Below are 26,446 nucleotides of genomic sequence, written 5' to 3' on the forward strand. Positions count from 1 at the left end.
TTAGTTTGGCCACACCATTGTGGGAAATGGCCCCCCTATTGGGGGGTAATGCTTTAAACTCTGCAGCCACCACACGTGAGCTCGGATATCTATACATGAGGATGATCTGCACATGTTCTTTGATTGTCAGCAGGTACCTACAAAGATGAAGAGAGAAAACATGCCAGTCCCAGACATTTTTGTGACAGTTAGGGCTAGGAGGAAGTTTTTGTAAACGTGAATAAAATTATATGTTCACTTTATTGGACATAGATAAAATCGTTTAATAATGATGAAATTATACTCCATTTAAGACCTTCACCTTCTTCTTCTTCCTAGCATTTTCTCACTAGAGCAGATCTGCTGTCTCGATCACAACATACCATTTTGCACGATCCTGGGCAACATTAGGTCTTAACTTGGCAGTCTTCATGTCAGCATTGACTGTGTCCTGCCAATGCTGTTTTTCAGATGTCCATGTGGGCGGTGTCCATCAATTTCGAAGTAGTCAGAAAAATTAGTGACTGTTCTACGTGCAGTATGCAGGACATGACCAAACCATTGGAGGCCAGTTTTCTCGTCCAATCTCAGTGATAGGTGCGCTGCTCATTTGCTGGCAAACGGTGCCTTCTTAACATGATCCGGGAGGGTAATACCCAATGATCAGCGAAGCATTTGCATTTCCAAGCTATGTGATGTTTGTCAGATGGTCAACATTCAACACTGTATAAAGCAACAGGTATATTTTGGACTTCAGATGTATTGGGATTCTTTAATCATGAAGCAAGTCTGTGACTTCCCTCCATCTCATCCATGCAGCTATTATTCTACTGTGCACTTCATCACCGATCCCGCTGTCATTCTTCAAGCACGACCCGAGATATTGAAAGCTTCTTTAATAAGGCCACTCCATCAACTTGGATGGAACTCTTGCTTAGAATAGTTTCCAGGTATTTGGCCTTCTTTCTATTCAGTCTAAGACCGTACAATAAAATAAACTTGTACCAATTTTCAACCTGGTTCTGCAGTCCTCTTCTGCTAGTATCTACAAGTGTGACATCATTATCTATTTAAGCAGAGTTAGGACTGAATTTTTAAACTTCCACAGTTTTTAACCAATTTTTACCAAATTCAGTTATTGCATTTTTTATATATATATTTTTTGCTATCTGTTTTATGTCGCACCGACACAGATAGGTCTTATGGCGACGACGGGGTAGGAAAGGGCTAGGAATGGGAAGGAAGCGGCCGTGGCCTTAATTAAGGTACAGCCCCAGCATTTGCCTGGTGTGAAAATGGGAAACCACGGAAAACCGTCTTCAGGACTGCCGACAGTGGGGCGAACACTTAAGCGACTGCAGCTCATCGAGCTCGGTGTTATTGCATTTAGGTAAAAAAAAAAAAAAAAAAAAAAAAAAAAAAAAAAAAAAAAAAAACCAACACATATTTTACCAAATCAGGGGAGTGTAGCTGTATTGGTTCAAATGTTATTTCAACGTTTTATACTTAAAAAGTAGTCCCTAAAAGAAGTCCCTTGCATAACAGTTTTTGTTTTATCAAACTGAAATTTTGTTGACATATACCTATCTGTTTAAAATGTTGTTTCTAAATTTTAAAAAATTCAATATTAATCTAACTCTGACAATTAAAATTCACATTAAAATTTAAAGAATTTTAAACCCATTACAAATTTAAATACTTGTACCTTTCAGAACATTCTCACAAGTTAAAACAAATTCTGATAAGAATTGCATCACAGGGAGCATTTTGTACAGAGCGAAATCTTGAAAAATTGCAAAGCGAGAAATAAGCAAAAGAATATCTACTCGTTTTAGAACTGCCCTGCACCGTATGTCTCCCCTTCAGACCTCCTAATTCTTTCTTCCTTGGATATTTTCTACCACTTCTGATGTCTTCTTCTTATTTTCTCTTGATCAGGGCTTCTCTTTCTGCCCTGAGCCACAAGGTCATAACATTTTGTGCTACTTCAGGGCGTGTCGTAGGACTTTAAATACATAGCACTCTCCTTTTAAATGGTCACCATTAAGGGCTTTAAAAATGGTGGACCGATCCTACAGCCAATCATTCACCCCAGCCAAGAACAAATGGAAAAGAGAAAGGATTGGAAACATGAAAAATGTAAAAAGTGCATTTTTATATCAGCTAGTGAACGAATTTGTAAAAGAAACATGTTTACGGCAGATGAGCGTGTTTTATTTTGTAAACTGTACAGAGTTAAATGGAGTGTGTAAAGGAAGTTGAATGCACAGAAATGAGAAAAATATCAAAAATCTGTCACAAGTATGAAGAACAAGAACCGAGCTCGATAGCTGCAGTCGCTTAAGTGCGGCCAGTATCCAGTATTCGGGAGATAGTAGGTTCGAACCCCACTGTCGGCAGCCCTGAAAATGGTTTTCTGTGGTTTCCCATTTTCACACCAGGAAAATGCTGGGGCTGTACCTTAATTAAGGCCACGGCCGCTTCCTTCCAACTCCTAGCCCTTCCCTGTCCTATCGTCGCCATAAGACTTATCTGTGTCGGTGCGACGTAAAGAAGAAAAAAAAAAAAAAAAAAAGAGAGACTTCCCAGGTTCCTCGGGGGCAAATCATTATATCCATATTATACACTTCCAAGTAAATTGGGAGATAATTATTTCTGTAAAAACAAGAGCTGTGCTGTGAATAGAACAGGGATATATTACTTGCAAAACCATTGTTACACAATCACCAGAATTGGGCTTGGTAAAATATTTTAAGTCTTTTTTCTTTTTTACATGACATTTTGATTGCTTTTAAGTCTTGCAAAAAGAAAACTGCAAGACCGTAACGGTACACATGGCCCAATACTTGGAAGGAAGATGATGATGACATATTTTATAGCATTTTCCCATAAATTTAAGGGCATTTTATTGATAATTTCCAGTGTTTTTTTTAGGTCAACAACATCTGCCCCCTAATGATTACGCTGAAAAATACAGGAGAGTTTTTCATCTTGTCCTATCTTCACCTGTTCATCAACAAAACATTACTAAGGGAAACTTACATAGTAACTTGCCCTAAGTTGTTCTAGGAAGTCTACGAACAAAAAAAAAGTATAAAGGACTCACCAGGTAAATGCGAGCGATGTACTCGAACGACTTGGGGTTGCCGAAATCATAGACTAGACACGCAACGTCACACTGAACTTCGGAAGGCAGAAGAGGCTCGGTCAAATTGCGCACGTCAATGTCTCGCAGCACCAGGTACTTCTCTTGTCCATACACTTGAACCATGTTGATTGTACACTGAGGACTACCCTCAACCTCCTCGACGTCCAGATCCTGCGTCATAAACAAACGAGATGACTTGCAACTCCTACTACAGAACTAATACATACACATACATACAGGTCACGAAATATTTCCGACAACTGCATGGGAAAATACTACCTTTTCCAACTGTATCATACAATAAAAAAAAAAAAAACATATCTTTAAAATAGAACAAACAAATTTCGTTAAAAGCAATCAAAAGCATTTATGTTCATGTGTGTTTGTGGCAGTTGGTAGATGACAGTGGGGCGAGCAGCGGGCAAGTAAGTACAGTAATCGCATGAGTCTCCCATTACTATCAAGATGAGAGGAACTAGAGAGTGCTACAAATGCAAAAAGAACAGGATGAATTTAGAATGGAATGTGTGTTGATCATTTAGGAACTGAACATTGAAAGTGAAAATATGTAATATTATGTAAGAAGAATTGCTGCATGTTCGAACAATACATTTAATAATGCAGTTGGTGTTAAATGATGAACGCAGCATTTTATTAATACAGTCTTATTTTGTCCATTTTGTAAGCACAGAATTCAACCAGGATGTATAAGAAGCAAGAAAAATTAGTAAAAACTCCTCCGAAAAGGAAAGCAACGGTACCTCCTCTATACAGTTGAAATGAGTCCTACCCACCCTGCTGGAAGGATACCCAGATGATGATGACGATGATGATGATGATTGTGATGATGATCAGTTGAAATAGAAGGACATTTCGTTATCAACCAAACCTAACCTAACCTTTACTTGTCACGACTTTGGTACGGTTTACGGACAGCCTTTGTGTATTCTTATTGACTTGAGGCATATGTACATGTAATATATTTGCTTGTGTGTATTATTACAGCGTGGTTTCACTTCAGTCTGACAAGTAGTAGCATATTTCAAGACGGGAGCTGAATTATCTACACAAGACAAACACTGAAGAATACAGGTGTATATCAAAATAAAGGCAGAAATATATAGCATTAAATTAAGTGAGGGCGAGAGAGAGTGTTTATTTTCTTAATTCCTCACTGAGCTTGAAAACTGACTTAATTATGAATATCTTGATTGATCATTTACATGGTTAAGGGAACCTCCATTATTGATACTTATACTGAGGTTAGTTTGTTGATGGTTATGTCTCATGATTTCAATAGGGAACTAGTCAAGTTGGTAGCAGTGATGAGGCATTAAAAAAAAAAAAAAAAGAATAGGGCGGCGATATTTGCTTTTTAGTGTATAGCCTTACGTGCCGGGTATTATAGGCAGGGATGTGCCCCATACTTAGCAATTAACACACATACATCAACCTTCGGCTATGAAGGTGAAGCCATTTTTGTTGTTTTGATTAGCTGCATGGAACGTTAATACTCTAATTCCATTGGTTATTTCTGTCAAAGACTTGGCAATTCTTTGACCAATTAGAACATGTTCTTCTTCACTTTCCAGACTTTTGAAGACTTCTGAGGACTTCTTAAATATTACAAAAATTTTGACAAATAAACTTGTGAAGTATTGAAAATTCTTGTGAAGTCTTGAGTTTGGTAAAAATGTGATGGTGTAAAACAGGCACAAACGACACAAACAGGTGGCAAATGGGAAGGTATGTTTTCAGAAATAGTTTCCCAATCAAAACCTCACCGAACTAAATTCAGGGGACTGTAAGAAGAAATGTTTACCATTTAAATCAAATTCAAACATTTACCATTGCAAACATGTTATTCTAAGGTGAAGATTAGGGACTGTTGGTGTATCAGACATACCTCTAAGGAAGTGCCAAGGAAAGCCCTGCAGAAGACTGACTTGCCAGACCCTTTAGGACCAATCACATGACACTGGTAAACATTACGACTTGTCTGCTTCTTTGCCAGGTCCAACCTCTTCTCTCGTGTTACTGTAAAAATAAAAAAAATAAAAAAATCAATGAGAAAAATAATTTACAAGACTTCAAAAATAGTTTTTCATTAAAAATCAAATACATATTTTTATCACTAAAGGCCGGTGTGTTATCATTGCCAGAGGTCAGTACATGATCATAACTACCTGTTTTGCTTGAAAATCTTCCCAAAGCATTTGCAGGTTGACATGGTTACAAAGAGTCACACAGTTAGTCACAAAGTAAAATTACATATTTGTATTTAGAAATTAGAGCAGTATCCAGTCTGGTATTTTTAGTTTTGCTCTATGGAGACAAGATATGGATTCTTTGTGCTACATACCTGAAAAATAGAGATTATTTTGAAACAAGGTGTTGGCGAAGAATGTTACGCATACCTTGGATGACATTTTGCACCAATGATTGTTATTAATGAGCTCAATCCCAGGATCAGATTACTGTGTGTTTCTAAAGTCAGCCCATCTAGGCTAACATACGAGATCATCAGAGAGACTTTCTTCATAGAACAACTACAGCAAAAAATGCTTCTTCTGTCTACAAGGCCATATCAGACATTGTTAAAAGAGTTACAGCGCAAGACAAATGAGATATGGTTGGAATTTTACGGGACTCAAGCAATGACTACTTCAGAATGGAAAGATGCGGACTATGACCTGCAACACACGATGACGAGATTCGCAGTACACGGATTCCACCATCGTGTCTGCAGGAAGAAGACTATCTACATCCTGGACTTGTGAACACGAACTATGAGGAAGACGTTGCAAACGGTACAATGTGCTATGGTGTCAACAGAGACGATCAACTCTCATTCACTCTGTAGTGACTAAGGCGATACAGACAGATCATGCATGCACGACATGCATTTTGTACTCAACAATAATACGTCATTTAATGTTATTGTATGTGTTTCGTTTATGGCCATTGGCTGCAATATATAAACAAAGAATTTTACAATTCTTTGGACATGCTATACAGCGTGGGAATGACAACGTAGAAAAACTGATCATTCTTGGAAATGTTATTGTTGTTGTCGTTGTAACCTATGGCTTTATTGGGAAAGTAACTTCAATTCAAAATTGATATCTCTAAGAAGATAATCACAAATAAAAACCTTAAAAAATGGAAGAAACAAACTACCCAACTTACTACAATGAAGAAATGAAAAAATAAAAATAAAAAAATAAATATACGACCTACGGAATAAAAATAAAATAAAGCCAAGGAGAGAAGCGGGGTGATCTTCAGATTCAAAACAGGACATGACTGCTTAGCTGTACATCTAGCTAGAATCAAAATATACCAGACGGAAAAGTGTACACTCTGCAAGATTACTGGATCAGTGATGGTCTCGAAACACCTATTTCAGTGCAAGGACTCAACCCAACCCAACAAAAACAAGGAAATTTACTAGCCCTATACTGGACAGCCAGGAATAAGATGAAACAAGACTCTGTTCTTGGAAATGTTCCTTGCAAGAGAGATTGTGGACGAGTTCCCACTTTATGGTTGAACATTATGAAGAATACAACCGGGGTGAACCTCTTTGGCGCAGCATGTCTGGCTGAGGATCGCAAGAGACAGAAACAACTAAACAATAGCCTCCTCGGAGATCATGATCCTCTGAATTGAGGCAATGGTACTAGAGAGAGATATAAAATAGCTGACCTCAACACCATGTGCGCGACATGTTCCCCAGCTGATCATTAAGTATTTGGCAACTTCAAGAACACAAATAGCTTCACATTATATGATAAGCTATCATATAACGCATCTTCAGACGATTTGCTTTCATATGACAAACTACATGCGTTATTTTCAAGTTTCAATACAGAATTTTGGACAATTTTATGATTATAATATAAGATAATATAAGAGGAACATGCACTTTCATTTACATTTTAACTTGATGAGTGCTACGCCCGTCTATAGACGGGCTGAAGCTGCCGGCCCGGCAGTGCTATGCCCGCCTATAGACGGTGCATGAGAACTTCAATTTCTTTGAGTTTTCCAGTTTGCCCTCAAGTGCCGATCTGATTTCTGGTATGTTCTGCCTTCTGTTGGGCATTATGTAGAACTAATTGATCACGACTTATTATAGCTTCTGGAAGTAACTTACAGAGCTTTTTGTAGACGTCTGTGGAATTAATCTATGATGTAAACAAACATGGCGGAACAACAAACTAGTTGCTCTTGCAGAGATGTTATTTCAGATCAAAGAATCTTTCAGTTATTAACCACAGCGGAAAGTGATGATGAAGAAGATGATTTTAATGTATTGTTAGGTGATTTTTAAAGAGAGGATGATACAGAGAGTGCTGAAAATATTTCAAGTGAGAAAGAAACAGAGGCTCCTTCTAAACGAAAGAAGAAAAACACGGTGTGTTCAAAAGCTATTTTTCTCTACCAGACTTTCAAGTAACTGTGACAGACTCTGGGAGCCAAGTAGTGTTTTATGACAACCACAAAATCATCGATTTTTCTAAAACTTCTGTGCCAGTGGAGTTGGTGCAGCTGGTTGAACAAATTGGTATCACAAACAACCGGTGGAAAACATGAACTCTTACCACATTCCAGGTTTAGAAAGTATTTTAAAATATCAACTTATGTACTTGTACGGCATTACATGTATTAGTTGCCTACAGAGTTTAGGAAATAATTTTATTTTGGGATCATTACTGTGTATAAATGTAATGTACTCATGGGCACAAAAAGTGCAATTTTGTTTTGTCTCAAAATGATATTGAACATAAGGGTAGGATTTTCCATTTGCATTTAGATTTGTAAAGAACCAACATTTATAAACATTTTAAGCTAATCACCCCACTGATATGTAAAAAATTGAGGCTTCTACAAATTTCTTTACATAGGAAGGAAAAAACTCAGCTCTGAGGTACCGAACTGTCAACTGATAACTCAGCACAGATTTCATTGTTCTTCACTGTATAAAATTGTGTCATTGTCATGTCAATTTTTAGGATTTATGGCTGAAGAAGATTTCCAGGAAAAGTCAAAACTAGTACCAAAGTGTTTTAACCTATCTATAGCCTCTCTTCTGTGCAAGGCAAATTCAAGAAAAATGCAGAGAGCAACAGCCTCTTTTTAGTGTTCTATGATCTGGGAAAGGCTTAAGACTCACTCTCTGAAACACTTTGGCTGTCCACAGCATTTTGTAGATCCAGTCAAGGCTCTTCATGTTAACACATCTGGGCAAGTCTTTCATCAAAATATTATCTCTGATCCACTTCCAAGCACTCCATGGATTGAAACAAGGATGTGTGCTTGCTCTAACACTCTTCGCCCTTTACCTAGCTGTCATGCTTTGTGGAACCTCTACAGACAACCAAGGTGTAAAGGTTAGATATTGCTCCAATGGGGGATTGTTCAATCTGGCTAGACTTAGCTTCAAAAAGCTTACTATGATTTCCTCAGTTACAGAATTGCAGTATAGAGATGACGCTACCACACCTGCTCTCATGCTTGAGGAATTGCAACAGTCAGTTGTTTCAAGAGTGCTTGTGATTGTTTTGTTCTCTCCATTAATGTTAAAAAATCCGAAGTACTCTTAGAGCCTGCACTTGGATCGAACCTCCCACCTTTCAATATCTCCATTGCGGATACTCCACTGGAGCAGGTCGACCACTTTTTATATCTAGGAAGCAGAAGCGACGATTGGGAATTAAAAGTGCGGGGGCAAAAAAAAAACAAAAAACAAAATATAGACAACAAACAGTACTCGGGTTCGTGAGATGTAGCGGACGGTGGAGGGGAATTAAATAAATCAAAACTGAAAAAAAGGCCACAAAATGCTAAGGTTTTTTATGCTCTCTGAGCGAATTTCGACAGAGAGGTAAAGATTGTCAGTTTACCAACTTAAATATGGTAATAGTAGTTTTTTGATATTTTGATTCAATGCTATACAATAAAACTTTCACCAAAGGAACAATACTACACAATATGTATTACAATTAACAGAAATATGGTGTGATTATACAATTAACATCGTTTAGTATTTGACTATGCACTAAAAAACTAACAGGCACTAACAAGACTGCCAGACTGATGAACGCACGCGGCAAGGAAGTGAATCATACCTCAGTGTCTATGACCTTAGCAAACAATATAGCCCTGGTACCCTTCCTCATAGCACAGGCAAAGTCTCCACTATTTGCTGCGGTGCTATACAAATCGGTTAGCCGGGACGAAGGACATTTTGTGCGTATTTCCGGTAATAATTCTGGTAATGATTAAAGAAAATGAAGAAAAGAATTATCTGCTAAGACAACAGGGCTTGTACAAATGGCTTATTTTAATAATTCCTAAATTCCTAGTTTCAGCTGGCTAAAATGGAATAAATATATAATATTTTCTCCAAAACGTTGATGATGATGTTTGTTGTTTAAAGGGGTCTAACATCTAATATCATCGACCTCCCAAAAAAAAGTGGGGGCAACTGCCCCCCTCGTCTCCCCTAATCGCCGCTACTGCTAGGAAGTATCCTCTCAACAAATGCTAACTGCTCATAAGATGTTGATAGGAAAATTGGTGTTGCCAACTCAACATTTGAACGTTTATCCTGTCATGTCTTCATGAATAAGGACCTTACCAAGATCATGGTTTACCATGCTGTTGTCATAACAACACTGCTTTACGGTTGTGAAACGTGGACCCTCTACCGTCAGGATATCAAAATTGATGGTTATGAATTTCATGTTTTTGGTCCGTATTGAACAATATATAAGTAATAATAATAATAACTTAAATGTTTCCACCTTTTCAATACAATATATTCACAAAATTACAAAATTATACGGTACTAGTTTCGACCCATCTAGGGGTCATCATCAGCCGTATTGGAGCAAAGATCACTTGTCTTAGGATTTCGCCACAAGTGATCTTTGCTCCAATACGGCTGATGATGACCCCTAGATGGGTCGAAACTAGTACCGTATAATTTTGTAATTTTGTGAATATATTGTATTGAAAAGGTGGAAACATTTAAGTTATTATTATTATTACTTAGGATATCAAAAAGCTAGAGTGCTTCCATCTTCAGAAACTTAGATCCATCTTGAACATCTAATGGGAGAACAGGGTCACCAACCTTGCAGTTCTTGAAAAAGCACATGCTGTAAGCATTGAGACTACTACCGTTGGCCACCATCTCAGATGCACAGAGCACGTCCATCGCATGAGTAAAACCAGGCTTCCTCGTCAACTTCTGTATGATGAACTGTGTTCCGGTACAAGACAGACCTCACGGACCCCCTTTGAGGCGTTTTAAGAATCAGCTAAAGCATACTATGAAAAGAGCTGGAATTAACACTCAATCATGGGATATGCTTGCTGAGAACCGTACACTTTGGCGCCACACTATTTCTACATCAGTTTCGGTGTTTGAAGAGGAACGAAGGTGTTGTGAAGAGGATAAAAGACAAGCATCGGAAGCTTCGTGAAGCTCAGTTCCGCCTTCCCCCAACTATTTCATGTGATCTGTGTGGACGTATGCTTCATGCTAAGATTGGGCTACTAAGTCATGTGAAACATATTCACAAAGCTTTGCGAGTGTGAAAATGTAAACTGCTGAAGAATATGTTTACTCGGATATGAGTTGTAGCCGCCGCCGACTATACAAGGTGTATGCATAAGTTTTTGCCAGTTTTTGTGGTAAAGAAAACACCTAATTTTCAAGGGAAATTCATTTTTTGTTTATTCAAGATATTGGCCATCGGCTTCTACACACTTCGCCCATCTTTCAGATAAGTTATGAACACCAGGCCAGAAAAACTGCTCGTCTTTTGCAGCAAACCATTCGTCAAGCCATTTTCCAACTTCTTCAAAATTGCTGAAGTGCTGCTCTGTGAGTGCGTGCCCCATTAATGCGAAGAGGTGATAGTCAGATGGTGCCAGGTCGGGGCAGTACGGCGAGTGTGGAAGGATGTCCCAAGCAATTTCAAGGCGTCTTTCACTGCTTTTGCTGTGTGAGACGGCGCACTGTCATGTAACAAAATCACTTTGCCATGTCTCCTGGCCCATTCCAGTCATCTTTCAATCAATGCGTGATTTAAATTAATCATTTCTTGGCGAAAGCAATGTACATGAATGGTTTCGCCGGGCTTCAAGAGTTCATAATACACAATACCGCTCTGGTCCCACCAGACACAAAGCAGGGTCTTCTTGCCGAAGCGAAACTGTCGAAACCATGTCTCGCATGTTCTAATCAATGGAGTGTGTTCCCCATATGTTTCTACCAGCAAACAATTCCACAGCCTTTTTCTTTTGATTAAATAAGAAAAGCAATGTATGCTGCAAATGTTCTTTTTCAGACACAAACGTCAACATGATCACTGAATGATACAACACAGACGCTAGTGTTTGGTGGATTCAACTTGTGTGTGTTGGTAGGTTAATGTAAGATGAACAAACTGAGGTATGTATCAAATTATATGCCGCGCACTGTTCACTGGCGCCATCTCTTCGTGAAACTAGAAAAGACTTAAGCATACACCTGGTAGCCTCTAGGTGGAGGAAGAAATGTACTGTAATATTATGGGTCTGAGAGGTGTTCAGTCAAGACAAACCTTGTATAGCCGTCAGCTGAGTCTCGTTCTCTGTGATGTTATAGCCCAGGTAGGCAAGGTATGCTAGCACCTTGGGCACCTCTAACAGAGTACTGAGCACCCACTGGCATGTGAAGCCCTGTTGTGTGATCCAGCCCTGAAAGATAAAAACAGTTCACAATTCAACAAGACTGAAACCGTTCAGATTCCACTACAGAAATACACTCAATGCATTTATCAAGAGGCGGTTATACCTTCGAGAGGAAAACTTTCAATATGGAATAACTCACAGATAGTAGGGCCCTATTTCATAACACTTGACAGGTGCAACAATTTTAACAATTATGTCAGATCTGACAAATTTGTCAATATATCATGACAATTTTCTGTTTCATAAATGCTACAAGTTTCTGTTACGTGACAGAAAAAGTACTGTAACTTGTAGAATTTGTTTCATAAATGTGACAATTTTATGTCAGATCTGAAGTTTACTGTATTTCGCTCTAGACAGCTCTGAAGAGTTATATCAATCATAGAATGTGATACCAATCATAGAATGTGATGCACAAACGATCGACTGTTATTATGAAGTGGTAAAATCCAAGACTGAAATTTAACCTACATTTTGTTCCTACTCATTCAAGCAGAATGGCAAGTAATTTTTATAAGATTACCATATTAAACAGCCAATACGGAGGAAGAAAAATTTGTTCCTGAGGTGGGAATGAATACTTTTTGTGTTTGTGACTGTAACTACTATCCTATTTATGAACCAACCACAATTTATCATACAGATAAATTTGGATTGAAGGACATTAAAGTGATAGGATTAATGATACGAGCTCGAGGGACTATTCCTCGATTCACTGTGAATTTTTGGAAGGAGTTTAAGTTAGAGGTTCCGGAACTACAAATTATTTCTTTTATTAGCTTTATGAGGTTCAATTTCATTACCGAGAAATCACTGCTACGTGGTATAACTCTTATAGTTTAAAGACATTATGAAAACAATGTAGGCTAATCAACAACATTATGTAAATAAAAATTATACCGTATTTACGCGAATAATCCCTGCACCCTAAATTTAGGAAGGCTAATTAAAAAAAATAAAATAAAAATGCCAACATTGACTCAAATAAAACCCGCACCCCAATTTCGTGCCTCAATTTTTTTAAAAATATGCGGGTATTACTTGAATAAATACCCGCCACCGAATAATCCCCGCACCCTAAATTTAGGAAGGCTAATTAAAAAAAAAAATGCCAACACTGACTCAAATAAAACCCGCATGCCAATTTCGTGCCTCAATCAAAAAAAAAATGCAGGTATTATTCGCGTAAATATGGTAATTTAATTTGTTTCATTATGCTTTGTCCATTGTGGCAACCTTCAACTGAGGGGAGCTCTGTAAATAAAAAAATATTCAGCTGATGTCTTGCTAATACGAAATTTATCTTTGACTGCAGAGTCACTGAAATTGAAGGTTAGGTTAATCTGTTGTCTAAAAACCCTGCGTGGCCTCATTTCAATTCCCTCACTACTACTACTACTACTACTACTACTACTACTACTACTACTACTACTACTACTACTACTACTACCACCACCACCACCACCACTACTACTATTACTACTACTACTACCACCGCTGTTAATAGAGTTCATTATCCACAAGAGATTTAAATTAAATTACAAAACATTTGCAAAAATACTCTCCATAGTTATATACATATTACAGGCTACATATGAAGGATTACATGTCACCTCCACAATGACAATTCTACAAATTTGTAAATATGTCAAAAACTAATGACACATATCTGTTTCGTAACACTAAATGTAGCCTACAACTTGACAAATTTGTCAGCTTTTCACCTGTCAGTTCAAAAGTTTTATGAAACACTCATTTATAAAATTGTTGTAAAAATCTAACTTGTACATTTTTATTGTCGCAGGTACAACATCGTAATTGGTGTAAAACCTTCAATTAGTATGGTTAATATATTTTAATTATAGGTTATTTAATGCTAAATTATCTTTTATTAAGTGTTAAACATGACTAGTATATGGTTTCTCTGTAAATATGTAGTGTAAAATTGTATAACCTCAAATACATATTGTATAACCTAAAAATCTATAGACTGAGCTCGATAGCTGCAGTTGTTTAAGTGCGGCCAGTATCCAGTATTCGGGAGATAGTAGGTTCGAACCCCACTGTCGGCAGCCCTGAAAATGGTTTCCCGTGGTTTCCCATTTTCACACCAGGCAAATGCTGGGGCTGTACCTTAATTAAGGCCACGGCCGCTTCCTTCCCACTCCTAGCCCTTTCCTGTCCCATCGTTGCCGTAAGACATATCTGTGTCGGTGCGACGTAAAACAAGTAGAAGAAAAAAAAATCTACAGAGTCGAAAACTGTAGAAAATTCCATAATGTTCGTATATTAGACTTATTGTAATATATTTGGTATATCTGAAGGGTTCTGGAAACTTACAGTAAGGTTTTGTTATCCACATACATGTAGAGACATTACGAATGTTGTAGATATTTCCATGTACATTTTAAAAAATCGAAAGAACATTCGAGTACCCATTCGACTAGCTGGTCGATCGATGTTTCGAGTGTGTTTCATTAGAGTGTTGTAAGAACTCTTCCAGAAGTCGATCATTCTAGATGGTTGGTCGAGTAGTATAAATATCGAGCTGTCAGTCAGTGAAGGCAGTTCTCAGTTCTAAGTTCGCAGATCTTGGTTCTTGGGACTCAGGCAAGTGATGGACTGGGAGTGACTGTTGGGCTCCGAGGTGGAGTCAGATCATTGAACTCGAGTGAGTGAGTCGGGCGGTGAATTCAAGAGAGAGTATGTTATAGTTGGCGCTTCAGTGTTGTTGATATCTGTACTTGACAGAATCGACTTCAGGGTACTCCGCTATTGGATGTTGTATATAGCATCATTTGCTACTGTGTAAAATTGTGTGTTGTGACATACAGTGTAAATAAAGTAATTTGTATAAGGAAGTGAACGTGTTCACGTGTGATATATATTTGCAACAAATAAAATCGCAATGTAGAACGATATTATGAAACACACAATTGTCAAAACGTAAACCTGTCTGACAATTTCCTGTCACCTGAAAAATTGCAACTTTTATGAAATAAGGTCCAGATCTAGAGAAGAGAACACAGAGGTACTGAATACAACCAGACCTTAGATCAGGAATACACTTGAACCCATTCACCTTGAATGATGAGGCAGGTATGTCATATCTTTGATGACCTTCAACTTGGAAGACGGATCTAACCAGTTTTGCCATGTTTTGCCAAACAAAATAAGGGACACACCGTTGAAAATATGAGACATTTTATGGAAATAATGGACACATGATTTGAGAACAGGATTAAATTACTTTATTTACTCCAGGTGCCTTCCTGGCTTTAAAATGTCAGCAAGAGATTTTATTATGGTATGGAATTCTTGACATGCTACAATATCAGAAATTTGTTCTTTATTAGGGACACTGAGCATCTATTTCTTGCATCAGTCTATTTGTTTAACATCAAGGATGTATTTGAGTTAAAATTAATGTCCCTTGAAAATAGTGGAACGTCATGTTAAAATTAATGTATGTACAAAAAATAATTTACCCCTCTCAGAAATTCTTAAAACTGATGTTTCTAAAAAAAAAAGAAAAAAGTCATGTTAAAACACTGCACATGAATTTGGTGATTAGGTGCATGAATTCTCAGATGTATATTTGGTCTTTTCAAATATATATTGTTATCAATCTTGTTTAAATTTACAATTTTGATTTACCTTATGTACTTACCATGGAACCTCTGAACTCCCAGCTGCTACTGACAGCTATTATTAGTACATGTTTAGTACATCTTTGATAATCTACTGTGACACAAGGTATAAGAGTGTCAGCATAACATACAAGTGCTGTGACAAGAGTATACAACCACACCCGGCTTGTTGGAGCAAAGAAATGATGATGATGTACAGCATGTATACCGCTGTTGCTTAACAGAAGACGTACGAGATGTTGTGGTTAACCTGACTTTACAGAAAGCTAATTCAAGATCATATGCTGAAAACTGGGTTTCTCATAACCAGCACCTGTCTGGAGAAAGGTACCTCCACATTTAAGCGCAGAGGGTGGTTAGTTTTTCAGCTGCTTTGCTTCAGATAGCAACTAGTCTCATAGAAGAAGACGATTATAACAATGTGTGCTGACCTTTGAATTAGTGACGACAGTTCGATGGACATCCAGTCCCCAGAGTGGCGAAGGGCATGTTGAGAAGAGGCTCTCCAACTCGCTGGGACTGAGGGCTCCATCATGATCCTTGTCATGCCTTTCAAACAACATGGTAAGGAACTGATGTCCCTTGTGGGATAACTCTGTGGTACACCCAGCTGGTACTCTCAACCTGGAAGAAACATACACACGAGTCAAACCTGACCACCATGTTCCATCTAACTGTTTACAGTTCAATTCTTAACACTCCAAGTACAAAATTATTTGTTTATTTATTTATTGCACACTACAGGACTTAGTGTCCCAATTACAGTGGCAACTACGTTATATAAACCACAATTAACATGGCAGTACTTACATCTAAACTATATTCTAATTTTATCTAATCTAATCACTGCCAACTTGGAATGAAGAATGGACTGCTAACACCTCCAACGAATGGAGATTGTTCTTTGACCCTACGCAGCTCCTGCCCTGATTTCATCTCCCACGGAGTGTATGGATCTCACTAAACAGAGTGCGCACTGGGCATGGAAGAAGTGGCTCTGCAAAGCATCCTTTGGGCTGACATTCTCCAGGCTGTGACTGTGGTGAAGAATTCCAGACAATGCAACACATCACCTTCAGATACCCATATAGAGCCTTCCGCAGAACTATCAACGATCTTCTGAAAGCTTCACCAACGCTATTCAGTGGCTACAACAACTGGACATCCCAGTTTAGTTTTTTTAAAATTTATTAATTTATGTATTTCTATTTTTCTGTATTGTACATATCTCTCTCAATTTCTACTTTATGTTTGACCTTAACTTTTAATATTTATTCTGTTTTTTATATTATTTGTTGCTTTCATAATGTTACTCAATTTGTGCGCAGCTCAGCTTGTACCATAAGCTAAACAAATAAAAATAACCTATAATAGAATATTATTACACAGAAGGCCTGTAGAGATTTCAGACGAATTAAGAACACTGCGATCAGAATGAATGAAGAAGTACTGGGCAGATAAGAAGAATCAAACAGTACAACTTTCAAAGAAAAAGTGTACATGGAAGACTCAAGTGGTCCAATGTGGCCAATAATAATAATAATATCAAAGTATTTTTCTAAAAATTACACAGCCTTTAATATGATGAAAAACACATGACAAGCAAAAAAGATAAAAGACAAGAAACAATTCATGTACAAACATAATATTATAGAACTTCATCTTACAATACACCAGTGGCGGTGGGCTCTCAGGAGCACAGGAGCATGTGAACACCCAGTTTTAATACATATTTACGCATTCGTGGATAATTAAGATTAAGTTATAAGGAGAATCCCCCCTTCCAATACTTGTCAATTTCTTATAACAGTTTTATTGTTTACATGACATAATCTAGCTTAATCTCTAGATGTATACTAAATATCTTCAGCTAAAAGAATAAACAAAAATGGCAAGAAAATTAAAACACATGTAATGATTATGGTGGTGAAATAAAATGTTCATTCATGTTGGGTTAAAATTTCCAACAAGTCAATGTCCAAGTAACGAAGTAAAATCGGCGTAAGGGGTCTTCTTTATGCTGGAGACGTGTATACTTGTTGATCATGAAGATAAAATTAGTAATATAAAAGATTTTCTTAGATTATGGTTGTCGGGGGCAACTCTTGTAACAACCGTAGTTGAAGTTGAGTTTTGGAGTTAGACTGTTAAAATGTGTCTGAAACAAGAAGGAATTTAAGTAAGGAGGGATATATTTTAAATGAGAAAACCTTGTAAGAATGTATGTCAAGTATAAAAGGATATATGAAATTGTTTTACCACACAGTCGGTCGTATTGTATTTAGCGTCCTCCCTTACGCTGCGTCGTCCACTGACTGAGTTCTATGTGTAAGATAGGAAACTTAAAAGGGTCCGCCTTTTCAATACAAATAAATGTTATAAGTTTTTTTACAACATATATTTACACTTGGAACTAGTTTCGACGCTGTTTGGCGTCATCTTCAGCCAAAAAGTGGGAAATAGGCATAGGCGTAAGCATGTAGACATTTACATTATACAAGATGTTAAATCAGTGTGATTAAATGAAAGACATGAAATAGTGAATTACATTGTCAGTTTACAAAATGGCCATGAAGGGTGAGTCAAAATAGTATAAACATGAGTTAGGGTTCAAAAACATAATCACTACATGTTTATTTTCATTCTTCATCAAGAAGAGCAAAATACTCACGGTGGGTACAGATATTCCTTGGCTACTTGCAGGTTATTGTCATAGCCAAATTTACGAAGAACAGTCCACGTCGTCTCATTCCGACCACGTTGGATGAAAAGGCAGTGAAGAAACAAAAAACCTGCAACAGTGTTATGTTATTAATTTTATATTTAAAAATTTCTTGCCACAACCTTTGTAGGTTGTTGCATAGATGAGTAGCAAAACATATTACATACAAATAAGCCACAAGATAATATTTAATGGAATGAATAGCTGTAAACCAAGGAGTTCAAAGTGGAGTATGTGGCTCCAGAAGATGTCGAAACACAAATTATAACACATACAGTGAGTGAGCTCATCTGCCTCCTGTTGACTCATCACTTCCCGCTCCGCGACATAGCAACAAGGACAGCACTTCGCTCACTTTATCCGTGCACGACATGAGATAACAACAAAAATTAAGAAAATAAGAATTAAGAAAGTTAGTAATAAAGAATTAAGAAAATAAGCTCGTACCTTATGACAGGAGATGCTGGAAATATTCTCCTCCTGCATCCACACATTTCTGGCATCATGTTAGGAAACTCCAATTCACATGCATCGAAATCCCAATTTCTTGTCCAAGTTGTTGCAGGGATTTTGTAGGTGTTATTTTCTAATTTTTCTGCAATTTTGCTTACTTTCTCTTTCATTCTTTACTTTCTCTTCATTAGGCACAATTTTTTTTACCCATCGCTTCTTATGGAGTAAAGATTCCGTTTCTCTCAATTTCTTTATGGGATTCCACACAGTCTATGTGGAGGGCGTACACCTGGAAACTGTGTTACAAATCGCCTAATGACTTCCCTACAAGACTCTGTTTTCACATAACTGTCGTACATAAATACCCTTTCCTCTACTGTGTACACATGTGGAGGCATTATGAGAATTATATCCCAAAGTACCACATCACAACTCGAGAACGGTTGGAGTGACAGATCAACACTTAATACACGCTCTAAGCACGGACCTGAACTGCGAAGTGCTGTGTAACAGGAAGTGATGAGACAATGGGAGGCAGATAAGCCGGGCGCACCTGCCACCAGCCGATGAGAGAAACTCGCTGTATAACACTATAATGAACCTGAAAAACAATTCACACTATTAAACAAAGAATGACATGTTTTGCTCTACAAGAACATCCTCAGATTCTATCAAATCACTTTAAATTAAGCGCATATATGCACAATATTGTTTATGATGCATAAATTTGTCAATGATTGAGTTTGGAGATATTATGAACAAGTAATAACAAATAATGATTGTAGCAGTATTCAACCGTCACTTTATTATTTTATAGAAATGTTTCTGTAGTTAACTAAACTGCTAATGAGTAGTCCGTTGTCTTTAACTACTGCTTCCAGACTGTGGTCGTGAGGTTGTCGAGTAGCTAAGCAGCTGCAAAAGGGGAAAATTTCTGTAGGCGTTGAACTCTGCCCCGTGGAGAGAGGAGGGGAAGTAGGGCAGTGAGGGGAGTATTGTGGACCCTGCTTCTGTCCATTGGAAAGAGGAAGGTTATGTTGCTTCTTCATGTTATAACGCATTGTTATATACCGTATTTACTCGTGTATTAGACCCCTTCGCGTATTACACCCCACTTGGCTTTTCGAGACGAAGGAAATGAAAAAAAAAAAAAAAAATCTTGCATACAAGACCCTCCCAACGTAATTCGTCAGAGAAGAACGATTTCGCTGATGACATCACACAAATTTGTGAATAGTTTCGTCCGTACGGACCACGCAATGAAAACACGTGTCAAAGTCATGCGGTACATTCGTAGTTAAGAAATGTCCCGCCTCCGTAGCATAGGCCTACTGCAGCTCTGATGACTTTGCACAAATAAGTGAATAATTTTGTGTCCGACCCGCACATTGCAAGCAAGCATCAGTCGTGTTTATATGCCTGTGTTCTGAAGTTAAGAATGTCCACCAGCATAATGGTTAGCACAATTAGCTGCTGTTCTCGGGAGCCTGAGTTCAATTGCTGGTACCGTACTGCCAGAGATTTACGAATGGCAGGAAGGTTGATTTGCAGTAAAAATGATACATGGGACCGATGACCTAGATATTAGGCCACCTTAAACAACAAGCATCATCATCATCAAAATGATACATGCAACTCCCTCCACTGGAGGCCTGTCTAAATAGAGCTGCACCACCTTGGGACGAGGAAACAAGTTTACTTGAGTGAAGAAATATTCATGATTGTTGCTATTAATACAGCACACGAGATCATTAACAAAGTGATCGTTTAATATCTCGTAACTCAGGCCAAAATAGTTGTTTTTGGAGAGTAGTAGGTTTAAAATGTGATAAAAACAATACAATCAAAATGATGTTTTACTTGTCAATGTACCTCACGAATAACAAAACATACTATGCGTTAATAAAAAAATGGAGACAACGATCGTATGAAATTAAACATTATGATGGTAAAACGCATTACCGTCACACCTGCAGATATCCACAAAATGTGACAAACTTATTTTCTCCTCGTGGAACTTCTGGCACTATGCGGGCATTGATAGCATACCTCACCTGAACAATGCAGTCTTTCTTATTTCATTTACAGCTGTTTAGGTTAAGTCCTGGTGTGATAAATGTGGAGAACAAGCATGAAATATACTTAAAAATAAGGGTTTGGCTTTCAACAGCCGCAGTTATCCCCAAAGAACTCTTCCAGTCATGCGTTCTACAGCACGGCTTTATTCGGAAGGAGTGACTTCTGTTACACATACACTACAGTGGCTCTATATGTATAGTGTGGCCAATGAGTGCTTCATTCCGATTGGCTCCGCCATGTTTTAGCCGAACGTCCCGTCAGGTGATTTAAACATATGTTTTCCGCACAGGGTAAGACCACTCTTTATGCAATTAACAGCGAAATACAGGCTACCTGTTTTAACTTCAATACTACCGAAAGTATGTTTTTATTAAATATGGGAGATTATTTAGTATTATTAATTTCAAAATGTGTGTGAATTTACGTATTTCTGAGGTCTGAGTTTTGAAGAAAATTACGCCAAGCTGTTGCGCTTATGGATACAAAAACAGGTCCGGAACGGGTTTTTAAATGAAATTGGACAATTGCTTACTTTCAGATCTGAAAGTAGTGCATTATAAGATGCTCCCAGCAATGAGTAAAGTTGTCTCGTGCATTATAATGGTAATAAAAATAACAAAATGGGTTAGTAATTTTATGGAGTCAAGGCAGTAAAGGTCAGATTTCTCCGTTAATATTCAACGTATTGAAAACCTGTACATAACAAAGATTGTTTAGAATATAATTTCCGATCTTTTAAGTTTCATGCGTTTTTACCGTGTAAGGAAAAATAACAGAGATTTTCACGATTATATTATTTTTCACAAATTACCAAATATCCCCAAAAATATGTTTCATCTAAAACCTGAACATAACAAAAATTACAGAAAAGGCCACTCCCGAACATTTATGTCTCATTTATTTTCACCGTATACCATTATTGATATATTCTCAAATTCAAACTTTTATGGCTATTCATCTCTTAAAGGACGTGGTTATAAGTGCTGCCTAGCATCAAGTTGAGTTTTCCCATACATTATAATGGTAACAATAATAGTCCGACTCCATGGCTGAATGGTCAGCGTACTGCCCCTCGGTTCAGAGGGTCCCGGGTACGATTGCCGGCCGGGTGGGGTATTTTAATAGCTCGGGATTGGGGACTGGGTATTTGTGTTTGTCCCAACACTGTCCCCTTCATATTCAGACAACACACCACACTACAAACCCCCACAGAAACGCACAATAGTGATTACATCCCTCTATACAGGACTAGCGTCACAAAGGGCATCTGACCAATAAACAGGGCCAAACCAACATGTGTGAAGCAGTTCACTCCCACAAACCCACAATTATGGGAAGAGCAGTAGAAAAAGAAGGTAATGATAACAGTAATAACAATGTATTAGGAAAACCGATAGTATCAAATAGAATGTTTAAAATACAGCGGATATCTACCAGTACTAACAGAACCAGGGCACAGAATTATTCGCACATCACGGGTAAAGAACCGTGGGTGATCGGTAACAGAGTCCTGAATATGAGTACTCCGGGACTAGGATAACGTCTTCTTTTCACCGAACAACATGTAGTACTTTCTCAAACTATATTGTATAGTGTATTAATTGTTATTTGCGGGGATCAAATCGTAGCCGTCATTAACAGAACACAGCTGCCTCTGTGGATCAGTGGTAGAGTTGTCGACCTCCGGATCCCAAGATAGCGAGTTCAAACCCTGTTGACAAAACTATAGTAAGCAGATTTATTTTGTGAAATGGGATGTAAAGAATCGCTTTCTATTGTGGTCAGGGCCTTTGAAATACCGTTAACAGAAACTGACAGAAAGAAGGAACTATCTTACATTCGTCAACAAGCCTTGCATAATGGTTTCAGTCTGAAAATCATCAACAAAATCATCTCTAAATGCAAATTTCAACAACAAATTAAACTTAAACAGCAATCAGAGAAGACTAAGAGATACGTCAAATTCACCATTAATAACCCGAGAATTTATGAAATCACGAATTTGTTTAAGAAATACAATGCCAAAGTAGCTTTTTCAACCAAAAACAATACGAAACATAGATTCTTTAATCACAATAGAGCCAATAAATTTCAAGATGATGAATTCCAAGAATGTGGCATTTATAAGTTGACATGTACCCAGTGTAAAAAAACATATGTGGGACAATCAGAAAGGAGCTTCATAATTAGATATCAGGAACACGTCAATGCAGAGAAACACAGAAGATTCTCTGCTAAGGGAGCTCATATGAAAGAAGCGAACCACAAATTCACTAATATCAAACAGGACCTTCAAATCATAAGTAAGATCAATAAAGGAACACTAATGAACAACCTGGAAAACATCTACATTATTCTTGATAAATTAGAAAATGGGGAACAGAATCTTAACGAAATGAATGAGCAAAAAGACCTCTTATACAAGCACATCAGTAAATACATGGAATGGGTTGACAGACAACAAATAAGATGAATAAAAATGAAATAATCAAGCTCGACGTCGCGGAATCACTGCTAAGTCTCCCTCCTCCCACAAATGACGTACTAGATGATGACACAACTCCACTTCCCTTTTCTTCTGTGGATTGCACGAACAATCAAACCGTGTCACGTCGCTACTACACTAGGTCGTGCACAAAGACAGACCCCCAAGGCAGCGCGGAATAAACATCTTTCCAAGATATGATGTGAGGCAAACTGCCCTAACCAGATGACCGCCATTTTATAACAGTGAAGATACCCATCAATCAATCAATCAATCAACACAGCAAATATTTTTTCCATAACCTAAAGATTAACGCTTGTGCTTATTGTCCAATATTTTTCATCTAAGTTTTCCTTATACAGCTGATGATGACCACTAAGTGGTCGAAACATGTTCTGTGAGTGATAATGTATATTTAATTTTGCCCAACGCAAAAAATAAAGTATCGATTAGGTGGTTCATTAATTATAATTGTTGATTATACTCATCGATACGGTCATGAAGTGGACAACTTGCAATTTGGAATGATGACGTACAGGTAGCAGCGAAGTTGGTGGCACAAGGTGATAATTCAAATGAAAGCAGTAATAAATGGCGTACGGCTGTTAGTGCCAGGATGTGTCCGAGGACTTCGGCTTGCCAAGTCCAGGTCTTTCGATTTGACTCCCGTAGTCGTGATGAGGATGAAATGATGATGAAGACGACACATACACCCAGTCCTCGTGCCCGGGGAATTAACCAATTAAGGTTAAAATTCCCGACCGTGCCAGGAATTGAACCCGGGACCCCTGTAACCAAAGGCCAGCACGCTAACCATTTAGCCATGGAGCCGGACAATGAAAGCCGGTTAGGTTTACTCAGGTTTACTGTGTGGTAGGCCTACTGCTCAACTGACAGAGACAAATGATTGGCCATTAAGTTCTTTTGTATTAATATTGCACAATATGATAATACGATACCCTTATCCCTTTTCTCTACGGGGGTCGAGTATGAAATGAGTCGAATCTTCGTAGCGAGTTTTTACGACCGTATGCCTTTCCTGACGTCAACCTAATCAGAGGAATTAATGAGATGAAATGAATGACGTGATTAACTAAAACTGACTATGTTTACTTTATATGTAGGCCTACAAGTAGTGTTCACCATTTATTGTCTTTTCACATATAGAAATAATGCCTTCCAACAAAAATAGCCAGTAACTCAAATACATTCATAAGTTTGTTAAAGAATAGTGTGGAATGTTTACATGTACAATTTATAGCTCTTTATAGCCTACAAGTCATGTTTTCACTGCTCAAAAAAGTGGAAAAAAAATGGGTCTAATACGCGAGTAAATACGGTATTAGGGAATTAATGCAAGTTAATTATTCTGATTAAATAAAGTATGGAACTGAATTAGAGAATAGCCCACCTGGCGGCCATGATTGTTAAGGCATTGAAGTCTAAACGGTCTGACACTGTGGTCAGCCAGTTCGAGTTCTGTTGGTCGAAAAAAGTTTCACTATCAGAATGTTGGCCAGCAGGGTAGGGGAGGTGGTGGTAAACAATTTCTAATCACTAGATTGTGTGCCAAAAGCCCGGATTAAATTCCAAACCTATCCGCAGTGCTCATATGGATTGAGGGCACATGGCGCTGGTGATGGTGATTCGTTCGTTGGATGGGGACGTTCACTTGAGCAGACCCCTTGGTGTTATTCAACAGGAGTAGGCTATGTGCCAGCACCGGGTTTCATCCTCTCCCTTCCTACTATCATATATCATGTCATTCATTTCATCTCATTAACTTCTCTGATGAGGTTGACGTGAGGAAGGGCGTCCATCATAAAAATCTGCCACGACAGGTTCATCTCACCTCATACCGGACCTCATAAGGAAATGGGACAAGGGTTGGACAAACATAGAATTGAATTAGAGTGTATCTTGTAAGACATTATATTTTTTACATGTATGTTATAGTGTTATATATACAGTACAGTATGTGTTGTAATTTGTGTTTCGACAGACTGAAAAGCTATAACATTACATTAACTAAGTCGACACAGGAATATATGGCATCCTTCTTAACAAACCAAAAAAGCTACAGAAGATAGCTGCTGACCTTTTCAACCTCTTCCAGCACAAGCTACCTGAAGTAGTGTGAAAAAATTATACAGGGACATTATTTTATCTATTGGGAGAATTCTCACTCGACCAGTTGCCTACGCTGTGAGCCTGTCTCCCGCCAAGCAATTTGCCGATATGTGCTTCTCGGCACCACAAGCTCCCCTCCTGTGCAGTCTGCCGACAGCTTCAACAGTGTAAGGTTCAGTTTAGTTAAGCGTTCGCGTGTATAGTGCTCAGTGTGTTGTTCCAATGCCATTTTCATTACATGAGCATGTGTATATACATAAATATCTTCATAAAGTACAAGAAATCTTGTGCGAAAACATGCATTGGCCGCATTACGGCAAAGTGCTTGGCAGGAGACAGGCTCGCAGCGCAGGCGACCGGGCGAGTGAGAATCCCCGCAATAGATAAAATAATTTCCCTGTATTTAAATGAAAACCCTGAAATGGCCAACATGAAATTTCTTTGCAACATATTTACACTGACACCACAAGGCATAATTGAGCAGGTGCAGTTAAAGTCTTCAAAAAATATTCCCCAATACTGTGAAATTGAAACTGATCTGGTAGCCTCAGCGTGGCAAATAGAACTCAATCCAAATAAATGTGCAATATGATAATTGGCAATGGGAGTGTAGACTCACTTCTACTATGGTTTGTACAAACATTCCTACTGCTTCTCTTGGAACATGCAACATCTCAAATTGAACAACTTGAGATTCAATGTTCTCGGTTTAGGACGGTCCAGAAAGCGGAAACATTCCCCTGAACAGGGGAGGTGCTAGAGTAAAGCTCGCCACATCATTCAGTCTACTGCAGAACTTAACGTGAGCAGTATGACCTGATAATATCAGTAGCAGCGAGTGCTTCAAGCGACTGCAATTTTGTTTGTCGCTTGTTCCTTCCCTGTACAACAAGGGTGCCAGAAGAGTGTCAAACCTTTGAGCAAGCTCAACCCCATCTATTTCTTCAAGGACATATTAATAATAATGTTACTGGTTTCACATACCACTAACTATTTTGTTGTTGTTGTTGTTGTGGTTTACAGAGATGCTGAGGTGTCGGAATTTTGTT

General features: G+C 38.1%; 1 protein-coding gene across 2 annotated transcripts in view; it reads right to left on the reverse strand.

Moving 5' to 3' along the window:
- Miro (mitochondrial Rho GTPase) overlaps positions 1-26,446 on the reverse strand; it is a 97,476-nt gene that overhangs the window by 39,239 nt on the left and 31,791 nt on the right. For both annotated transcript variants that reach the window (XM_067157277.2, XM_067157276.2), the window contains exons 8-12: positions 18,200-18,320; positions 15,960-16,152; positions 11,749-11,884; positions 5,034-5,164; positions 3,086-3,298 (exon numbers count right to left, since the gene is read on the reverse strand). In XM_067157277.2, the coding sequence (XP_067013378.1) occupies positions 3,086-3,298; positions 5,034-5,164; positions 11,749-11,884; positions 15,960-16,152; positions 18,200-18,320 (794 nt within the window). The remainder of the gene's footprint in view (positions 1-3,085; positions 3,299-5,033; positions 5,165-11,748; positions 11,885-15,959; positions 16,153-18,199; positions 18,321-26,446) is intronic.

This window comes from Anabrus simplex, chromosome 13, assembly GCF_040414725.1.
Source record: "Anabrus simplex isolate iqAnaSimp1 chromosome 13, ASM4041472v1, whole genome shotgun sequence".
Classification (NCBI taxonomy): domain Eukaryota; kingdom Metazoa; phylum Arthropoda; class Insecta; order Orthoptera; family Tettigoniidae; genus Anabrus; species Anabrus simplex.